The following is a 19007-nucleotide window of genomic DNA, read 5'->3' as shown; positions in this document are numbered from 1 at the left end:
GCGGCTTCCGCTTCGCCGGCTGGTACAGAATCAGCCGTCTCCAGTATCTCGAACCTGGCAGTCAGGATCTCATACGGATGCTGGCACAGAAGTGGGAGGGACACTGGCAGTGTGGCGGAAGTCATGCTTCAGATCCTCAAGTCCACTAAACCCGCACCCCTGCTTGTTTCATCCCCAGTTGCAGACCGACCGCAGCACGCACAAGGATTTTTTGTCTACCTCTTTCAGTGGGAATTGTGTGTTGCGGCGTTGCCCGGGGCCGTGGGGGAATGAACCGTCCCGCATGACAATGACCCAGAAGCAATGCAAGGCACCCCGTAGCATTCTCGGCCGTAAGTTGAGCTCAAACATAGGATCACATTGCCATACAGCATTGCCGTACTCCGTACAAGCAGCACGACAGGGTGTTGGTGGTGTCAGCCTCTGCCGCTAAATAACGCTGGCTGAGAGGCGCCGCTTGCCTGGGTACCCGAGCCCAAGCCCCTGCCAAGAAAAAACACCCAATCTCCAGGAGTCCTTCAGCATCCTTCTCCGGCCCTCTGACCTCACCCAGCGCCGTAACGGCGAGTTACTATAATGGGGCTGTGCCCGGTGCGTCACTGCCCCAATTGACGGCATGTAGGTTCATAAGACAAGAGGGAGCTTCCTCCGATATCTACTCTCAAAGTTGTGCCTCTCTCTGTTCTATTGCCGTCTGCCTGATATCAGCTTTGATTTCGAGCCTACAGCTGTGCAAACCCCAGTTGAATTGTCCTCTGTCTACACGCTCGAGCAACCAGAAAATCACCAGTTCCTACTCCACCACAGCGCGTCAAGCATGAAGTCCCTACCAATAACACTCCCCTTCTTCCTCGCAGCCGTCTACGCTCAGAGCTCCGCCTCGCCTACTTCCTCAACCGTAAGCGTGTGGTGGCCTGACACCCCGATAGATGGCCCCTTCAACGCATCCGTCGTAAATGTCGGGAACGGCCGTACCACCCTCGCCGTCGCCTGTGCCGAGCCCTCCGAGACCAGAACCTGCAGTATCATAGGCGATCTCACAATGACCTTCGCGTCCGACTACTTCGGCTACGCTACGACCCTCGTCCAGCAGAACACAGCCGTTCTGATGTACTCCGCAGAGTGTACTGTGGGTGGCGACGCCAGCGCGACATGCACGGCCACGCGGGGCGGCCGGGCGATCATTGAGAGCCTGGCCGCGCCATCCTGCACCCAACAGGCGGGCACGGCGTCCGACTCCGAGGGCTCCTCCGCTGTATTTGGGTCGTGCGTTTCGGCAGCGACCGAAACGCCGCCGGCGACGACTACGACGTTTGCTACAGCGGATGGGGTGGAAACCGTCCCAATAGTAGTAACAGCGGGTGTGGAGCTGCTTGCTAGTGCTGGTGTGGCAGTCACGACGGCGACGGTCACGTCGACGGGGAGTAGTGCTGGGAGCACGGCGGAGTTGAGCTTGACGCTTGTTAGGAGTGAGTTTGTCCCGTTCTATTCTGGTTAAAACGGGGCCTGGCTAATTGGGCGTAGGTACATCAACAATCGCTGGAGCATCCAGCGCCCAAAATTCTGCTACATCTGCCAGCTCGGCTGCGGCGGGTGCCTCGACTGGCGCGGCGGGGAGCAGTGGCTTTGGCGGTGCGTCTTTTGCTGGATTTGCTGGCTTGGTTATGGATGCCTTTGCTTTGTAGTAACAGATATCTCCTGTCGAGCATCGGAAGCACAATCGCAACGGGTATCACTTGGCCCACTATGCTAAGGGGGATATCTTGCTTTCTTGACGGGCGAGCTTTGCCGCTTCCTGAATTACGCCTGCCTTGTTATATACCTTTTTTGATGACATTCGGGATCTCAACATATTGCACGTACTCGAAGATCGTTTGCTGCTGAGCAATTATCCACATGGCACCAATACACACATGGGCGCCCAGCTCGAAACTATTTTAGAGCAACATCTTCTAAAAGGGCAGCACGCTACAGCATCAAGAAGGATGCATCAGCCTTTGGACTACGTTGCCTTAGTTTGCAGTCATACTCGAGTAAAAGCTAACAACATGCACTTAAGGCAAGTGCTGAAGTAGAAGTATCAATGTTCAATGTTACATGATATACACAGTGGAAGCACTTCCCCCAAGCTAGGTGCTTGTCTCTGGCCCTCTTGCCTTCTGCGATCCTTCTGTGGTTTCTAGCTCGCTTGCCTGTGTTGACTCACCTTCCTGCTCCCGGTCTTCCACCCCCACCCACTCATCTGCCTCCATGGACTCATGCTCGCCCTCCATCTCATTTATTTCCGTCGCCTCATTTGAGAGCGCCGATTCGCTCGCCAGTGGCAGTGGAGCACTGCTCAGTACCCTCGGTACCCGGCCCCTCCGCACCCTCGTCAGATCACTCCGATGCTCCTTCAGAATATTATCCAGCGCCCGCTTCTCCACAATAACCCTCGCCAACTTCAGCAGATCCTTGACATCCACAGTCCCTACCGTCTTGATCGTACTGCTCATACTCGCGCCCTTCATCTTCTCCAACCACATCTTCCACCCCTCCATCGTAATCACAAGGCTCTTCCCATCCCCCGGCCTCCCCCACCCACTCGCCTTGAACCAGTTCCCCGGCGGCACGCCCTCCTTCAACGTCTCCCCAAAACTGTCGACCACGATCAACTCGCCCCTGCTGTACCGATACGACAGCGCGGTCCGCCACGCCAAATCATACATCTTCCGTGGTAACTCGGTACTAAAATCTCTGGGCTTCGGCCCATGCGCCACCCCCCCTCCCCTAAGCATCGGACTCTTCTTATCCCCCAACCGCGCCCTGCCCGTCCCCTTCTGCGGACGAATCTTCCTGTTGCTGCCGTGCACCTCATACCGCGTCTTCGTAGATGCGGTGCCCTGGCGCGTGGCGTCGCCCTCGAAGACGACGGCGCGGTGGAGCAGGTCCCGTCGGAGGGGCAGCCGGAGGTGCGTTGCTGGGTAGGTGGTGTAGCGGAGGGGCTCCATGGTTGGGAAGCGGTAGATCGTTGTGAGGACGGATTGGGCTTCCAGGGGGAGGACGCCCGCGGGTGTGAGGGCGGCGGAGGAGGGGGAGGGAGTGTATTTGGTGGGGAGGTGGGTTTCGGTGGCCATTGAGCGGCTGATGGGGAGGTGGAAGGGTTGCTGGGAGGTGTGTTAGTGGGTTTGAAGGAGAGGGGTCTGGTGTTGTGGACATACCGCTACATTTGGCCGCGAGCTCGCTCGAGCCGCACAGCTTACAGCAGCCTTTAGAGGCACCGAGGCGCCCTTTGAGGCCATTGTATATGTGCTGCGTTAAGACAAGGGATGTCGCGCTTGTGCCGTTGATGATGAAGGTCGGGGGTGTTGCGGGCTTCGAAAAGTTCCGGCCTCGCCAAGCCGCGCATTAACGATCGAGGGATCCAAATGTGCCATCTTCGAGCAGCATCACCAACACCCTCGTTCGAAGAGCATGCCGACATTCAAGCAGGTCGCGAGACCGCTTCAGACATGTTCTACCTGTCTGCAACGTAGGACGATCCAGGCATTGCCCGTAAGATGCTTCACCACAACCACACCTAGCCCCCAAGAGGCACAGGTCCAGCAAAGCGCATCTCCAGCCCCCTCATCCCCTCCTCCTCATATCAGCATCCGCGCCCTCCGCAGCGAAGAAAAGCGCCTCGGTAAAAAGGGCGTCCCCATCGTGGGTTCTCGCCGCCGACGCGCCGCCCTCAAGACCTCCAGCCAAATCCCCTTCGAGCAGCTCCCCTACCAATGCTTCCAGGAGGCGCGGAAGATATTACAGGCGGACAGGGAAGAGAAGATCCACCAGATTGAAGTACAGCGGGCTCGGATAGCCAGGCTAGAGGCTCAAGATGCTGCTGTCAGTGGCGGCGAGCTGTACAAGAAGAACCGGTTGGATAGCATGAGGAGGCATCTGGAGGAGTTGAAGATCCTGGCGGATATCAATGATCCGTTAATCAAGAAGAGGTTTGAAGATGGATTGGGTAGGTTTGCACTTGTCCTTGGGAACGCCTGGGACGAAGTGCTAACACTCTGCACAAGGCAACATGAACCGACCCATCTACCGCTACCTCGCAGACCGCAAGTGGCGCCAGTACAAGCGCCTAATTCTAGATCAGCGCATCACCCAGCACAACATCGTCCCGGACGTTCTGCCGAACATGGACCCAGTAGCCGATGTGGACGTCGCCTTCAGTCAGCGCATCGTACAGCCCGGCGACGTCGTGGAATCGCGCCGGACTGAGAAACCGCCCACACTGCGTGTACAAGTGTTCGACAAGGGCGAGCGGCTTGTCACCGTTGCAGTCATAGATTCTGACGTGCCAAATGTGGAGAAGGATGCGTTTGATTTCAGGTGTCATTTCTTGGCTTGCAACGTTCCGCTCTCGCCTGTCACACCGTCAATGCCGTTAGGCACCATGCCGAAGGAGAACGTGGTGCTGCCGTGGCAGCCGCCGTTCGCGCAGAAGGGGGCGCCGTGGCAGCGCATGTCGGTTTTCATCTTGCAGCAGCGGGAAGGCAAGATTGTCGACGTTGCTGCAGTGAAGGAAAATACCGAGAGGCACGGATTCGTCTTACGCAGCTTCGTTGATAGGCATCTTCTGAAGCCCGTCGGCGTTGGGTTGTTCAGGAGCAAGTGGGATGAGTGGACGGAGGGCGTGATGAAGCGGGCGGACATCGAAGGCGCGGATATCGAGTTCAAGAGGAAGAAGATTGAGCCGCTGCCTTACAAGAAGAAGGACGGAGCTAGGTACCGGTAAGGTGGAAATCCGAGAGGGTATAGGGTGTTCCTGTATCATATGTATAGATTCATCTCCGCATCGTGACGCGGATGTGTAGGTATAGGAGGCTTTATGGTTTTCCGTGAGCGCGCTTGAGCGCTCCGCTATGTTATCGCAGTAAAGTCTCATGTGTTATACAGCCTAATTTACTCTACCTATCATTCTTAACCACGAAGCCGGCCTCCTCGTAGCCGGCTTCTCTGTTTGTAGATGATTGTCGTTGCAGGCGTACAAGCATCCGGGAAGCGAGAGAACGTCAGGACTCGACATTTCCAACCACATCTCATTGACAAGCCCAAAACCACCGAGCGGATGGCGCCTTCAAAGGGCCACGGGGCGGCGACTTCTGGTCGTCCATCTAGATTGCACTTAGCGCTCGCTATTGCTGTGGTCAAGTCCACGCCAAATGGCCTCTCTGTAACAGGTACGTTTCTCGCAGACGTTCGCATTACTCAAAATGCTCACAAAGATCCATCTCCTAGACTATATTCTTAAGCTACATCAACATCTCGCAGCAGGCCAACGGAAGAGCGGCCGGCATGCGAAGAGTCGCCACCTCGACAGCTCCGCCTTCTGGAGGGATCAGCATGCTCAGCTGGAGGTTGCATTCGCAGACTCCCAAGCTAAGACTGCTGGACTCGAGCGAAAGATTGATCTGCTTGAGAGGCAGCTGAAGCTGAATACATATTCTACCAACGAAGTGGGTGCCGCATCAGGTGGCAAGCGCAAGAGAGCGACGGCCGACAACGGCACTTCTAGCAAATCTAGCAAGAGACCAAAGCCTGGGAAGGATCTTATCGAGGGTGAAGCTGAACGACTGCCACCGGACACTTTCGCAGAAGACTTCGACACAGTCAACCTCGCTGGCAAAGGTCTGTATCTCACTCTTGCGATCGCCGGCGCTGACAGTGTGCTAGCTGGTGCTATCACGGTCCAGCATCTCTATCGACTACACAAGCTCTTTCAGCAGAGCTCCCAAGAGTATGACGGCCTGGCCTATCACCTCTGTCAGGCCGCCTCGAGCTTGGCTACGGTCATTTCAGCCGTGTGCAAGCAGAATTCAGCTGTAGGCGGTTCAAGTACCGCTATAGTTGGCCAGCTTTCAGTCCCAGTTGCTGCCGCGTTACAGTCTAAGCAGGCTGCTGACTTGGCTGCTATCTTCCGTGCCTCTGCTCGCGCGTTCAGCTCTCTGTTGCACGGACTGACTAAGATCACCAATGGAGATGCTGACCGGATGAGGTCTGGCCCCATCGTTTACGCCTTCACTAAAGCCTTCACTGTCATGCTCGACTGCATCACCGAAGCCTCTCTCGCCCGCGCCGAGAAGGAACTCGCGGCCGCAGAGGCAGAGACGTCCTCAACCGGAGTGCAAAAGTCCAAAACCAAAAGCAAAATACTCAAGACAGCAAAAGAGGAAAGCGTCCCTCGCGCCGTTTCCACGTTTCTCGCAGCTCTTATTTCATACCTTGACGCCTCCGATGCCGCTCACCGCGAGCTCTTCGAAGGCTTCATGTTCGTCCTCCTCGAGCGAACCGCTAAGCGACTTTACGTCTACACCTTCAACCGCGAGCGTAGCGCCACCATTGAGCATGACATCTCTCCGCCAATGACTCTTGGCTCTGCCGGCGCAGGGGCGAAGAAAGAGCTCGAAAAGAAGACTATGAACATTGAAGCGCCGAATCTGCTCGCCGTCTTGGAACGAGCAATGGCTGTAGCGCCCGCACACATGGCCGCTCAGCCCGTGGTGGCCGCTTCACAGGCCTCGAGGAGAGCAACAGGGGCTACCAAGCAAGCTACAGGGAGAACGGGTGGCTCGACTGGAAAGACTGGGTTAAGTCTCAATGCAAAAGACAAGCTGCAGCGTACGCTCGTGAATGCGATGTTCGGCTGCGATGAGGACAGCGACTTCATGGACTGTCTGAGGATGCCTGCTCGTTTCCCACCGATATCTGCGCCACCGAAGTTCGACGAGCAGCAGACGGGCGATTGGTTCAAGGAGGAGCTGTGGCGATTGCTTGGGTGGGAGATTCTGGGGAGGGAGACGGACTGGTAGGACTAGGCTATGGCGGTCATGCAGACTAGACTGTTGAGGGCTGCTATAATTGCAACATTGCTGCACTAAAAGGTCCAGTCACACTATTGCTAAATTCGCCCTTCCCTTCCACTCACCGCAGGTAGATGGAAGCACAACTGGCAAGGCTTTTCAACTTATTGTGATATATTACTCACTTCTTTCTCGCTACATAGGAATACAACACGTCAGTATTGCTAGTGTGTCTCTCTCCGTATTATCATGTATTCGCCTCTTCTTGGTTGTGCCGTATCGTCCTGTCAATACGTTGCGGCCAGCCGCTGCACCAGATACTCGCCGCTGTTTACTCCTGGATACTTCTTCCCCTCCGCCTCGAACGTTCCCGGAATAGCATCAATCCACCTATCGAAGTTCGGATTACAAAAGTACGCCACGCTGTACCGAGCCGGATACTTGTCACCAACCTCTTCGCCCGGCTTTAATGGCGGCTCAACCACTCTGTGCTTGGTGGATTTGATCATGTCGTTCGACCAGCGCGCAAGCAGATCACCAGCGTTGATGACAATCGTATCCGGTATCGGCGTCGCATCCACGAACGTGCCATCCGGCAACTGGACCTGCAAGCCGCCGCGATCATCCTGGAACAGCAGCGTGATCGATCCTAGTCCGATGCATCAGCATTTACCCACCCCATACCCCGACATCCTCCCCAAAGACCATTCGGAACGAAATACCCACCATAGTCCGTATGCGCCCCCGCCCTAACCTGCCCCTTCCTCTCCCGAAACACCCCCCTCCCAACCTCCGGATAATGCAGCAACCTCAGCGTATTATCGCCCCCATCCGTATACCCATCGAACCATCCCTCCTCCAGCCCCATTCCCAACGCCACCGCCCTCATAATCTCCCGATGCAGCCCCTTACACTCCTCGAAGAACTCGTTCATCACCTCCCGAAACACCCCGCCCTCCTCATCAAACGGATCCGGCCAGCAATTCGGAAACTGCGCCTCGTCATCCCGCCCAATCTCTAGACTCTCCTTCAGATCCGGCACCTCCTCTCTCAATTTCTCCACATCCACCTTGTCCACCAGATCGGTCACTTTTTCACGGCCCTGCGCGGTGTAGCCCCTGTTGGCCTCGGGGCTGTACCACGCGAGCGCATCTTTCTGGGCCTGGGGGCGCCGGAAGAAGGAGGCGGAGAGGGCGAAGACGCGGGAGATGGTTTGGGGAGAGATGCCCGCGTTGCGGAGGTAGATGAAGCCGGCGGTGCGGAAGCCGTGGAGGATGGCGGCGGCGGTGGTTTGTTTGGCGGTTGAGGTGTTGGGGTTGAGGAAGGGGGAGAAATCGATGAGCTGGGGGGTGTTAGGACTTTGTGTTATTGTGATGGCGGAGCTGGGGGTGGGGTACTGGGATGAAGGAGTTGTCGCGCTCGGCGGCGGAGTTCATGGGCACTGGGTCCATTTATGCTGACTTGGATAAAGTGAAAGAGACAGCTTGACTTAATTGGAGGCTTGATAGCGATTGGCGATCCCGGAAGAAATGGTTGAGTAAGAGAGAAAGTGTAGAAGAAAGGACAAGGCCGATCTACAAGGTTAAAGAGCTTAATTGAGACTGCGGCACACGGATTCCCTACCCACCGGAGCAGCCTGGACGGCAGAGACACACCTTGTGCCGTTTGGGAGCAAGGGGGTTGCTGCAGCCTAGAGAGGCAGTCCGTGATAAGCAGATGAGGGGCTTATCTCGCCGACATGGTGGGGCATGCAGGTGCTTCACGCATGGGTTCTGATAGGAGAAATCATTCGCCAGAGCCGGAGTGTAAATCACACTCAGTAAAAGTGCCAGAAGAAGTAGTCGAAAAAGGTGTAGGTCAGAGTCATGAGGCAAGTCCGGCTGGTCTGAGAGTAGATTGGGAAGGAGCATCAGTCCCACACGGGGCTCACTATTTAGGAGTCAATCTCGTTCTCCCCTTCAGAGTACGGCAAGATTCGACTACTAGCATCTTGACACTCACATCACCTCAGCACCACGCTCAGCAAAGGGTTACGATGCCGGTGGTGGACATCCACACGCACGTCTACCCCCCCTCCTACATGTCCCTCCTCCGCTCCCGCAACACCGTTCCCTATGTACGCACCTTTCCCGACGCTCCAGATACCTCACGCCTAATCATTCTACCCGGAGAAGATGATCCTGCAACACCGTCAACCGCCCGCGGCAGGCCCGTAGGACCAGAGTACTATGACATCAAACAAAAAATCTCGTTCATGGACACCCACGGCATCGATGTATCTGTCATCTCACTCGCAAACCCATGGCTTGACTTCCTAGACCCGAGTGAAGCAGGCGAGACCGCAAGAAAGATCAACGACGAAGTCAACGAGCTCTGCGAGCAGCATCCCGGAAGACTGTACGCATTCGGTGCCCTCCCTCTCTCAGCTCCGGCCGAGGTTGTCGTGGCAGAGATCGAGCGGTTAGCCGGCCTTAGTCGCATGCGAGGCATCATCATGGGTACTTCAGGGCTTGGAGAAGGACTCGACGATCCCTCTCTCGATCCCATCTACGCAGCGCTCGAGAAGCACCAACAGCTTGTCTTCCTGCACCCGCACTACGGACTCCCATGGTCTGTCTACGGGCCGCGCGCGAACGAGTATGGGCACGTGCTGCCGCTGGCACTTGGGTTTCCGCTTGAGACGACGATTGCGGTGACGAGGATGCTTTTGTCTGCTGTCTGGGACCGGTTCCAGAGCTTGCAGGTCCTGATCGCGCATTCGGGCGGCACGCTGCCCTTCCTGGCGGGCAGGATTGAGAGCTGCATCCTGCACGACGGTCATCTGGCCAAGGACGAAAAGCTGGAAGGCAGGAGAAGCGTGTGGGATGTGTTGAAGACGAACATTTATCTTGATGCTGTGATCTACTCTGAGGTCGGACTGAAAGCCGCAATCGATGCGAGCGGCAAGGACAGGCTATTGTTTGGTACGGACGGACTTGCTGCACGGCCTCCAGCGGGCTTCTGCTGACGCATGCATAGGTACCGACAACCCCTTCTTCCCGCCACTGGGTGGGGAGACCGAGTGGTTGAGTGTGAAAACCAACTACCGAGCCATCACCGGCGCTTTTGGAGACGACGCAGACGGAGCGAAGGGTGTCCTGGGAGACAATGCTATCCGAATATTACGTCTGAGCAGTTAGTCTAGAGTCACAACTGACCGACCCCTGCCAGTGGACCTTGTAAATGTCGGATAAGGGACAGCGATGCATGCCTGGTCGTTGTATCTGCTCTACAGCTACGAACGGACCTTCGAGCTGCCTGTGTACGATTCTAGGCAGTCAGCTTAACAGCTACTGTGAATGAGGCGCGGCCCGCTGAGAACTGAGCTACCTCACAGGCGGCATGCTTCGGGCACACTTCAGGCCAGCATCGCGGGAGCTCTATTGTTCTGTTGTGCCTCGGCTGACCATCGCTTTGGAATGGTTGTTTTGAAGCGGTGAGTTGTTATATACATCTACGCAGTTGATACCACAATCAACGGCGTGCGGTTCGGTGTCTGACCATCGCCACCGCCGCGTCTGTAGCCTCGTCAGCACACAGCCTCCTATCTACATTTGTACTCGCTATAAAGTCTTTCAATGGCTTCAGCTCTCCCGCCGCAACTCTTGACGTATTGATGACAGATTGGCCACCGACTTGGCCCGCGCCTGTGTCATGCTTGTATCCTTTATCGTCGTCGTTAAGGAGTCGCTCGTACACGAAGCGCGTATGCTGGATCCTGCTTTGAAGTCTCTGAGTTCCCTACCACCTCTTATTGTCAAATCCCGTTTTAGATCCCGTAGTAGCCCTTAGCTTTTCCCCTTAGCCCCCTTTCCCTCGAAGAACATTGTCAACACCTCCCCCAGCTTTCCCTCCGGCTTCTTCATTTCCTCCCCCTTGGACTCAGCAGCGGCACTCCGCACCTTCTTAACCACATCCTCAATCTCCGCAGCCGTAGCCTTCCTCCCCCTCTTCTTCGGCGCGAACACCACTTCGACCCTCATCCCCTTCGCCAGAAACTCCCCCATCTTCTTCAGCCGATGATTCAGATCGTTCGCGTCTATCGCCCAATTAAGCTCGAGCTGCTTCATTAAATCCGCAACCGTCTTCTTCGGCTTTGCTTTCGCGCGCTGGGCTTCCCTGAGTGACTCTTTCGACAGGATCTTGCAGGTGGGCAGCGAAGACGGGTCGTTTGGGTCTGCGGGAGAGACGGCGACGAGGTGGTGGGTGTCGCGGTTGAAGTCTCGAAGGACGTCGCGCATGCGGACGGACTGGTGGAAGGTCCCCGAGTCGTCGACGAGATTGATGTAGGGGGACCCGATCTCTTCGTCGTATTTTTGGGTGCGGGCGACGGGTGGGCGGTATTTCCCTGCATATCGGACCTGGAACAGCGGAGGTCGAGGGATAGTGGGAGGAGGAGAGCGACAGATTGGGCGTGGTAATGGTGCGGATAGTGCGGGCTGAACGAAGACGCGGTAGAGTGCTTGGGCTGGAGGCCCTAGATGCCGGTTATACATTATCGACTTGGTACAACTTTGGCCGTAGAGACGGTGATGATACACATGGAGCTCGAAATCTAGTACAGCAAGGTGAAGATTGACGTGATAGAGCAATTCGGAAGAGGAACTTGAAGCTTGTACCTAGGTGAGCTAGGTCAGCCCGCACGCAGAAGATCCAATTCCGCTCCGCCCCCGGCCTCGGCCTTGGCGCTGTCAACGATAAGTAAAGCTTCCGCGCCGCTTGTCGTTTGTCCAAAGATTTGCCGTTCATGCGAATAACCACGCTGCGCTTTCAACCACTTCTTGTCCAAACTTTCTTCTGAGTTCCTCCCGTCATTGCCCTAAGCCGTCTCATACTCCGCCCCACATCTGAACAACCCGCCACCAGACCCCAAACCTTGCGCAACCATGGACGGCGCCGCAGAAGAAATAGACCTCTATGGTACGTCCACCTAGCCCCGTTCCCACTTCTCCTAGGCCTCACTAATATACAAAGAGGTCCTCGGCATAAGCAGCAGCGCCTCCAAGAATGAGATCAAAAAGGCCTACCACAAAGTACGTTTCCCCTACCCTCCTCCACGCGCCCATCCTTCTAACTATCCCCACAGGCAGCCCTATCCTCCCACCCCGACAAAGTCGCCGAAGAAGACCGTCAAGCCGCCGAGATAAAATTCAAATCCATATCTCGCGCCTACGAGATCCTCTCCGATGACCAGCAGCGCCACCTCTACGACACGCACGGCATGTCTGCCTTCTCGGGCGCCAACTCTGGCATGCCGGGCGAGGGTGTGGATCTGGACGACATATTGCAGCAGATGTTTGGCATGGGTATGGGCGGGATGCCCGGGATGCCCCCTGGGATGGGCGGCGCGCCGGGCGGCAGGCAGGTGCCCAGGAAGGGGCGTAATGAGGAGCAGGAGTACGAGGTCACGCTGGAAGAGCTGTATAAGGGGAAAACGACAAGATTTGCGAGCACGAAGAATGTGGTGTGTGCGGTGTGTAAGGGGAGTGGGGGGAAGGAGAGGGCGAAGAGTCATCCGTGCGGTGTCTGCGGCGGACGTGGTACGTTTGAAGAACCTCTGCAGATATTGTCTGAATACGACAATAGCTAACAATCTCTCTGTCTACAGGTATGACAACCGGCCTCCGCTCCGTAGGCCCCGGCCTCGTAACCCAAGAAACCACCACCTGCGGCACCTGCAAAGGCTCCGGTAAAGTCTTCAAAGACAAGGACAGGTGCAAGAAATGCAAAGGAGCCAAGGTCGTCGAGGCGCGCAAGGTGCTGGAGCTCTACATACCGCGCGGCTCCCGCGAAGGCGACAAGATCGTTCTACCAGGCGAAGCGGACCAGCTACCTGACCAAGAGCCCGGCGACATCATCTTCGAGCTATCGGAGGTACCGCATGATGTCTTTAGGAGAGCAGGCGCGGATCTGCAGGCGGATCTGCACATCACCCTCGCTGAGGCGCTGACTGGTTTTGACCGGGTGGTGCTGACGCATCTTGATGGGCGAGGCATACAGCTGAAGGTGAAACAGCCGAAGGGCAAGATATTACGGCCGGATCAGGTGCTCAAGGTTGCTGGCGAGGGGATGCCGCACAAGAAGAGCGATCACAAGGGCGACCTCTACCTCGTCGTGAAGATCGACTTCCCGGAAGATGGCTGGGTGCAGGACGAGGCGATGCTCAACAAGATTCGGGAGGTGCTTCCGGGACCTGAGCCAGCGATCAAGGCGGATGTCGTTGATGAAGTAGAGTACGATGACACGGCAACCTTGGACGACTTTGGCGCTGGCTCAGGCGATCCCAGAGCAGGAGCCGAGTGGGAGGATGAGGACGAGGAAGGGGCTCAACCCCAATGCGCGACGCAGTAGACGGCTTTAATTGCTTTGCTGGCGACGGCGTTGGTGGTCAGGGGTTATAGAGAGGTCGCGCGAGGCCTTGGCTGCCCTCTCCAGGTTTCTTCAGTTGACCTGGCGGCGCAGTCTTCCTTCCTTCTTGTGTACTCTCCGCTGCATATAGGTAGCTTCCGCGATTACTTACGTGAACTCATTGCGCTTCTGCTTCGTGACGTTTTCCCCGAATGACGCCTCACTCCCACCTACTCCTCCTATTCATCTCCTCGGCCTCCTTCCCCATCCGAACCATCCACCGCTCAACCAACTCCCGATTCTCCCCCTCCAGCTTCTCCGCCCGTTGCTCCGCCATGTTCAGCTGCAGGTTCAGGCTCACCATCTCATCCTGCACTTCCTCGACCAGCTTGCTCTTGCCTTTAGTCTCGTCGTATCGGTCGCGGAGCTTCCTCTCCAGCATGATCTTCTCACGGGTCAGCTCGGCGATGCGCCTGTCTGAGAGGGTGGATTGCTTCTTGAGTGTCTCGAGCTCGGTGGTGAGCGGGGCTAGCTTGGCTTGGAGCTCGGCGCGGGACCGCTGGGTGGAGGCTAAGTCGGCGCGGATGCGGGAGAGGGCGTCGTCTGGAGAGGATGTGGAGTCTTCTTGTTTACCGCGCGGGGAGCTCTTGCCTCGTAGGGGTGTGCTTGGTCTGGCGGCGCTGGCTGGTACGGGGGAGGAAGACAGGGCTGAAGGAGCTTGTGCGGCGCGGGCTTCGGCTGCTGCGGTTCGGTCGGCGAGTTTGGTGTCTGTAAAGATACGTCAGTGCATGTTTTATCGTTTTGAGTCGTGTCCGGCGGGGGCAAAGGGGGTCTACGGGGACATACAGGCGTTAGTGTAGGTTATTTGCGCCTTTTCCCGGGCATCGCGGAGGTCGAGGGACGCGCTGTACTCGGCCAGCCAGGAGCTCATGTTGGTTTGCCCATGCGGCTCAGATCCGCCGCTGTCAGCGCTGAAGTGGGCAGAGGATAGAGGGGTTTCTTGCGGAGGTTGCGGAGGTTGCGGAGGTTGCGGAGGAGGGTGCCAGGGCGTGCACGGAGGTCGTCCCAAGCTTCCCCGGTCATATTGTATTGATCTGCACTTTGAGCTCGACGTCTTCCTCCACATCAATGTTATTTCCTATCCCCTGGCGGCAGAGCCCGTCAAGATGGCAATACACATGCGCGGCATGCTTCAAGAGACTGGAAAAGCGGTCGAGACGGCATCTATCAACAGCTAACGGCGCTTCGACACCTGCAAAACTACACCCTCCCCGGAAATCCACTCCGAAGCTCCCTCTCCCAGAAAAACCCGCAAGAACGCGTTTCGCGCCGTCGCCGACTGGGTATCTCCACCTCGGATCATTACGCACAGCACTGTTCAACTACCTTCTCGCCAAAGCCACCGGTGGGCAGTTTCTCCTCCGCATAGAGGACACAGATAGGGTTGGCACCTCCATGCCTGTCAACGAAGCATGATATACTGACAGACGAAGAAAAGGACAATACCGGATGCCGAGAAACGTCTGTACGAGGACCTAAGATGGGCTGGCTTGCAATGGGATGAAGGTACTTCAGGCCGAGCATAACCAGCTTGCATGCGTGCCAGTCTAACCTTATACACAGGGCCTGAAGTAGGGGGTCCGTACGGTCCCTACAGACAGTCCGAACGCACGCCCCTCTACCAGACCCACGCACACAAACTCCTCGACAGCGGCCATGCCTACCGCTGCTTCTGCTCAGCAGAACGTCTACACCAGCTCGCCGAGCAGCGCGCCGCCCTGGGTGTCGCAACAGACTACGACCGCACCTGCGCCAGTATACCTAAAGAGGAGTCAGACGAGCGTGCAGCCAAGGGCGAACAGCATGTGATACGCCTCCTTGTGCCAGAAGACTATCCAGAGTTCCAGGACCTCGTCTATGGTCACGTTGGAAGAGGGAAGAAGAAGCGTCGGCAAGATATCGTGGCGTACGACGATCCCATATTGCTGAAGACGGACGGCTTGCCAACTTATCATCTGGCGAATGTGGTAGACGACCACCACATGAAGATCACGCATGTGATCAGAGGGGACGAGTGGTTACCAGCGACGCCAAAACATCTAGCCATGTACGAAGCCTTTGGCTGGGAACCGCCGCAATTCGCGCATGTTGCTCTGCTGGTTGATGAAAAAGGGGCGAAGCTCAGTAAGAGGAACTTCGATGTGGACATCGCAAGCTACAGGGACAAGATCGGAGTCTTTCCGGAGACGCTGGTGAATTTCGTAGCGCTTCTGGGCTGGAGTCACAACCATGGGAACGACTGCATGGACATGGAACAGCTGGTAGAGCGGTTCCACACCAAATTCACAAAGGGGAATGCCAAAGTCAAGCTGGACAAGCTGTGGTTCCTGCAGCACAAGCACGCAATGCGACGCATAGAATCCGGGGAGATCGACGATATGGTCAAGAGTATTGTCAAGCTGGTTAAGAGCACGCCTGAAACACAAGACTACGAGATTATGCTCCGCGGTCGGACACTTGAGGACTACGTCACCGCTATCCTCCGAGCTGACGCAAAGAACTACTCCACGGCCGCCGACTTCGTCAAGCGTAACTCGTACCTCTTCGGCTCGGGCAACCCTGCGCCAAGACCGGTTTCATTTCAAGGCCTCAGTACTACAGATCTTGCAATGGTTATCCGCGGCCTGTATGAGATACCCGCGGATCAGTGGAACGCGACGAGTCTAAAGGCCAGAGTTGAGAAGATTATCGCCGATGTGATCGCGGCGATCGCGGAAAGGGAGGCTGCCAAGGAGGCAGATATCAAGAATATGCAGAAGGTTGTCAACGGCAAAGTTCTGCACTTCCTCAGGTCTATGATGGCACATGGCCAGCATGGGCCGAGCATGTTCGAGGTGATGGAACTTCTGGGTCGTGAGGAGACTTTGCGGAAGTTGGGCCCTTAGGAGTGGCAGGGACTCCAGCGATGGAAACACTAGAGCTATCGAGGAGCCATTGGAGACTTGTGGAGCTCACTTCCACGAGGCATCCATAGAGCAGTGGGCCCCTTGAGCGGCAGTCTTGTACAGTAAAGCTGAGGCCGCGACCGCGACCGCACTCATGTCTCCAGCTAGCTCAAGCTAGTTACAGGCGCAGTGTCGACGCAGGCCAAAAGCTCCTAAGAGCTTGCGGCGCAGGAAAAACATCTGGAAGGTTTCGGGGCTGTTCGGTGCGGCACTCAAACGACCGCCTTTCTCTACCAAAGTCCGCCCGAGCATGACTCCAGTTCTGGCCGATATACTCCTCTCGACCAACCTCATGTATGTTCACGCGATGCGCTAGTTTCTAAACACGTTGAGGGGGCGCATTAACTTTCTTCCGGCTGGGCGCGTTTGACGCACCAAACGCGCGTTTGCCTATCGATAACGCTCGGCTTCCGAGCTACAACCCACCTTACGATCAACGTAACCTCTACGTCTGATACATTGCTTTACTTAACGTCTAGCAAGATGAGTGCCGCTCAGAAAACCTGGGGTAAGCTGCACAGTCTTCGCCGTCAGCTGCTCACCTCTCAACCGAGCTGACAGACAGAATCTAGAGCTCGAGAACGTCGTCAAGCTCGTCGATCCCACACGAGACGCCCTCTACAACTACGATCCCGACGAGCAAAAGGCCATCAACGCCGCGAAGCCATGGAAGAAAGATCCCAACTACTTCAAGAACGTGCGGATCTCCGCCGTCGCGCTACTCAAAATGGTCATGCATGCTCGATCCGGCGGCTCGATAGAAGTTATGGGCTTGATGCAAGGCTCCGTCCAAGGCGACACCTTCATCGTCACCGACGCTTTCCGCCTACCTGTCGAGGGAACTGAGACACGCGTCAATGCGCAGGACGAGGCAAATGAGTACATGGTGCAATACCTACAGCGAGCGCGAGACGTCGGGCAATTGGAGAATGCGGTCGGCTGGTACCACTCACATCCTGGCTACGGCTGCTGGCTTAGTGGCATCGATGTCGGAACGCAGTTCCAGCAACAGACTTTCTCGGATCCCTTTTTAGCTGTCGTCATCGATCCAGACCGCACTATCAGCGCCGGCAAAGTCGAGATCGGCGCATTCAGGACATACCCGCAAGACTACAAGCCCGCGGCTACGAGTGAGGACGGCTTCCAGACCATTCCCCTTGCGAAGATCGAAGATTTCGGCGCGCACAGCAGTCGCTACTACAGCTTGGAGGTCTCGCACTTCAAGTCCTCGCTAGATGCGACGCTATTAGAGTCACTGTGGAACAAGTACTGGGTCGGCACGCTATCGTCTAGCCCTCTCTTCACGAACCGCGAATACGGCACAAACCAGATTCGGGATCTGGCGCAGAAGGTTCGCCAGGCAGACACGTCGGCGCATCGGAGGGGAGCGCAGGCCCTTCAGTCGTCGGGGGGCAAGGATACACAGCTGGAGAAGGTTGTCCGGGCGAGCAGCAAGATTGCTGCGGAAGAGCGGACGGGACTGCTGGCTGCTGAGGTGAAACACAAGGTGTTCAGTGTGAGAGAAGTGCAACGTCGAGAGCAGCCGGCGGCGGAAGCACAGGGTTGAGGGCCTGCTGTATTGGAGAAGGGTGAAGATGGCTATGACTGGGTCGAACGATTTCATGATGCATGTGGCCGGCGTTTAGGGAAATGAACCAAACACAAGCTGCTGTGCGAGGCGTCACCTTGAGTACTTGCATCACTTGCAGCGGCATCTTCTCATAGAGGCTATGTGCTTCCCACAGCGCGTAGTAGGCGGGGTTCTTACTTCCCTTTAGTAGATTAGAGGGGGTTGATGAGCACCGTTCTGAGCCGAGGAGTGATTGTGGGAAAGGGAGCTAGAACGCTATTGAGTTCGGCTCTTCCGCCAGCGGTCATTGCAAGGCAGAAGCCCTCAGGATATAGCTCCCTAGTTCAAACTGGTATAACTACATGAATCATACTGGTGGATATTGTTACTGTTTTCATTGACTCAGAAAGTGAAAAGGTAGAGATATGCTGCCGGATGGGATGAATGTTACTATATTTGGGTCAAGGGAGCATCCGCAGAACGGCTGCAATAGGGAAAGACACCAAGAATAATCAGAAAGCTCTCACGGCCATTGCTACCATCCGATGCTGTGATATCTGATGTGATATGTGAAGGTGCAATAGCGTTCTGCGGTAGATATCTGGACTGCCGTATCGGGAAGTGGGAAGACGCTCGTAGAACAACAACAAAAATCTAGATCAACCTCGGGGTTACTACAAGATTGGTGGATCTTCGAGGCAAAAATAGGGGCATTCAAGCAGTACGTCGTCGGGCATGGATCCAGAAGTGAGTAATTCAGAGTAGCTAAGCTGAGATCGAAGCGTCTGCATTGAGGCCGGGAACTTTTCCAGGTTGATCAGCTCGGGGTTCTAAATCTTCCATGGGAGAGACCTTGGATCATTGATAAGATGCCAACAGCTATAATATTGCATCGGTGCTTGTGCCAGAGTGTCATGCATACGTCTTCGTGTAAGACGTGTTCGATTAGATCTCCGCTAAGCAGCACACTGGTTATGCGGAATCGATACGCAGTACAGCGAGTAGCACGCCATTGGCACCTGAATATTCACAGATAAGACTGAAGCTTTAGAAATGCGTTTGGAAGCCTGCCAGGATGGAGAGTTCGCAGCAGTTGAGGTCAGGTGCGGAAGGGTTCCGCAGGCAGTCTAGTCTCATTAGGAATGTCCATGCGAACATGGGACGCCTTATGGAACAACATGCAATCGCTCACCGAACTCCTTCCGCGACGACCTT

General features: G+C 56.1%; 11 protein-coding genes across 11 annotated transcripts; 7 read left to right on the top strand and 4 right to left on the bottom strand.

Moving 5' to 3' along the window:
• Nucleotides 1-817: 817 nt before the first annotated feature.
• W97_03374 (uncharacterized protein) lies at nucleotides 818-1498 on the top strand (the record flags this gene model as incomplete). Its single annotated transcript, XM_007781271.1, has 1 exon — nucleotides 818-1498. The coding sequence occupies one exon, from the start codon at nucleotides 818-820 to the stop codon at nucleotides 1496-1498; it is 681 nt and encodes a 226-aa protein (XP_007779461.1).
• A 631-nt stretch (nucleotides 1499-2129) lies between these two features.
• On the bottom strand, nucleotides 2130-3281 carry W97_03373 (uncharacterized protein; the record flags this gene model as incomplete). Its single annotated transcript, XM_007781270.1, has 2 exons — nucleotides 2130-3146; nucleotides 3201-3281. 2 exons carry the CDS (start codon nucleotides 3279-3281, stop codon nucleotides 2130-2132), a joined length of 1098 nt encoding a protein of 365 aa, XP_007779460.1.
• Nucleotides 3282-3407: 126 nt separating this feature from the next.
• On the top strand, nucleotides 3408-4765 carry W97_03372 (uncharacterized protein; the record flags this gene model as incomplete). Its single annotated transcript, XM_007781269.1, has 3 exons — nucleotides 3408-3511; nucleotides 3564-3988; nucleotides 4047-4765. The coding sequence occupies 3 exons, from the start codon at nucleotides 3408-3410 to the stop codon at nucleotides 4763-4765; spliced, it is 1248 nt and encodes a 415-aa protein (XP_007779459.1).
• Nucleotides 4766-5243: 478 nt separating this feature from the next.
• W97_03371 (uncharacterized protein) lies at nucleotides 5244-6839 on the top strand (the record flags this gene model as incomplete). Its single annotated transcript, XM_007781268.1, has 1 exon — nucleotides 5244-6839. One exon carries the CDS (start codon nucleotides 5244-5246, stop codon nucleotides 6837-6839), a length of 1596 nt encoding a protein of 531 aa, XP_007779458.1.
• Nucleotides 6840-7117: 278 nt separating this feature from the next.
• Nucleotides 7118-8281, bottom strand: W97_03370 (uncharacterized protein; the record flags this gene model as incomplete). The annotated part of the gene is made up of 3 exons (XM_007781267.1): nucleotides 7118-7479; nucleotides 7557-8172; nucleotides 8228-8281. The coding sequence occupies 3 exons, from the start codon at nucleotides 8279-8281 to the stop codon at nucleotides 7118-7120; spliced, it is 1032 nt and encodes a 343-aa protein (XP_007779457.1).
• Nucleotides 8282-8865: 584 nt separating this feature from the next.
• W97_03369 (uncharacterized protein) lies at nucleotides 8866-10009 on the top strand (the record flags this gene model as incomplete). Its single annotated transcript, XM_007781266.1, has 2 exons — nucleotides 8866-9793; nucleotides 9849-10009. 2 exons carry the CDS (start codon nucleotides 8866-8868, stop codon nucleotides 10007-10009), a joined length of 1089 nt encoding a protein of 362 aa, XP_007779456.1.
• A 648-nt stretch (nucleotides 10010-10657) lies between these two features.
• Nucleotides 10658-11365, bottom strand: W97_03368 (uncharacterized protein; the record flags this gene model as incomplete). The annotated part of the gene is made up of 1 exon (XM_007781265.1): nucleotides 10658-11365. The coding sequence occupies one exon, from the start codon at nucleotides 11363-11365 to the stop codon at nucleotides 10658-10660; it is 708 nt and encodes a 235-aa protein (XP_007779455.1).
• Nucleotides 11366-11755: 390 nt separating this feature from the next.
• W97_03367 (uncharacterized protein) lies at nucleotides 11756-13220 on the top strand (the record flags this gene model as incomplete). The annotated part of the gene is made up of 4 exons (XM_007781264.1): nucleotides 11756-11789; nucleotides 11844-11902; nucleotides 11956-12409; nucleotides 12478-13220. 4 exons carry the CDS (start codon nucleotides 11756-11758, stop codon nucleotides 13218-13220), a joined length of 1290 nt encoding a protein of 429 aa, XP_007779454.1.
• A 217-nt stretch (nucleotides 13221-13437) lies between these two features.
• W97_03366 (uncharacterized protein) lies at nucleotides 13438-14148 on the bottom strand (the record flags this gene model as incomplete). The annotated part of the gene is made up of 2 exons (XM_007781263.1): nucleotides 13438-13985; nucleotides 14064-14148. 2 exons carry the CDS (start codon nucleotides 14146-14148, stop codon nucleotides 13438-13440), a joined length of 633 nt encoding a protein of 210 aa, XP_007779453.1.
• A 197-nt stretch (nucleotides 14149-14345) lies between these two features.
• Nucleotides 14346-16162, top strand: W97_03365 (glutamyl-tRNA synthetase; the record flags this gene model as incomplete). The annotated part of the gene is made up of 3 exons (XM_007781262.1): nucleotides 14346-14660; nucleotides 14711-14783; nucleotides 14841-16162. The coding sequence occupies 3 exons, from the start codon at nucleotides 14346-14348 to the stop codon at nucleotides 16160-16162; spliced, it is 1710 nt and encodes a 569-aa protein (XP_007779452.1).
• A 543-nt stretch (nucleotides 16163-16705) lies between these two features.
• W97_03364 (COP9 signalosome complex subunit 5) lies at nucleotides 16706-17789 on the top strand (the record flags this gene model as incomplete). Its single annotated transcript, XM_007781261.1, has 2 exons — nucleotides 16706-16730; nucleotides 16795-17789. 2 exons carry the CDS (start codon nucleotides 16706-16708, stop codon nucleotides 17787-17789), a joined length of 1020 nt encoding a protein of 339 aa, XP_007779451.1.
• Nucleotides 17790-19007: the final 1218 nt, after the last annotated feature.

Source organism: Coniosporium apollinis, assembly GCF_000281105.1.
Source record: "Coniosporium apollinis CBS 100218 chromosome Unknown supercont1.13, whole genome shotgun sequence".
Classification (NCBI taxonomy): Eukaryota; Fungi; Ascomycota; class Dothideomycetes; genus Coniosporium; species Coniosporium apollinis.
This window is presented reverse-complemented; position numbering and strand designations above follow the sequence as displayed.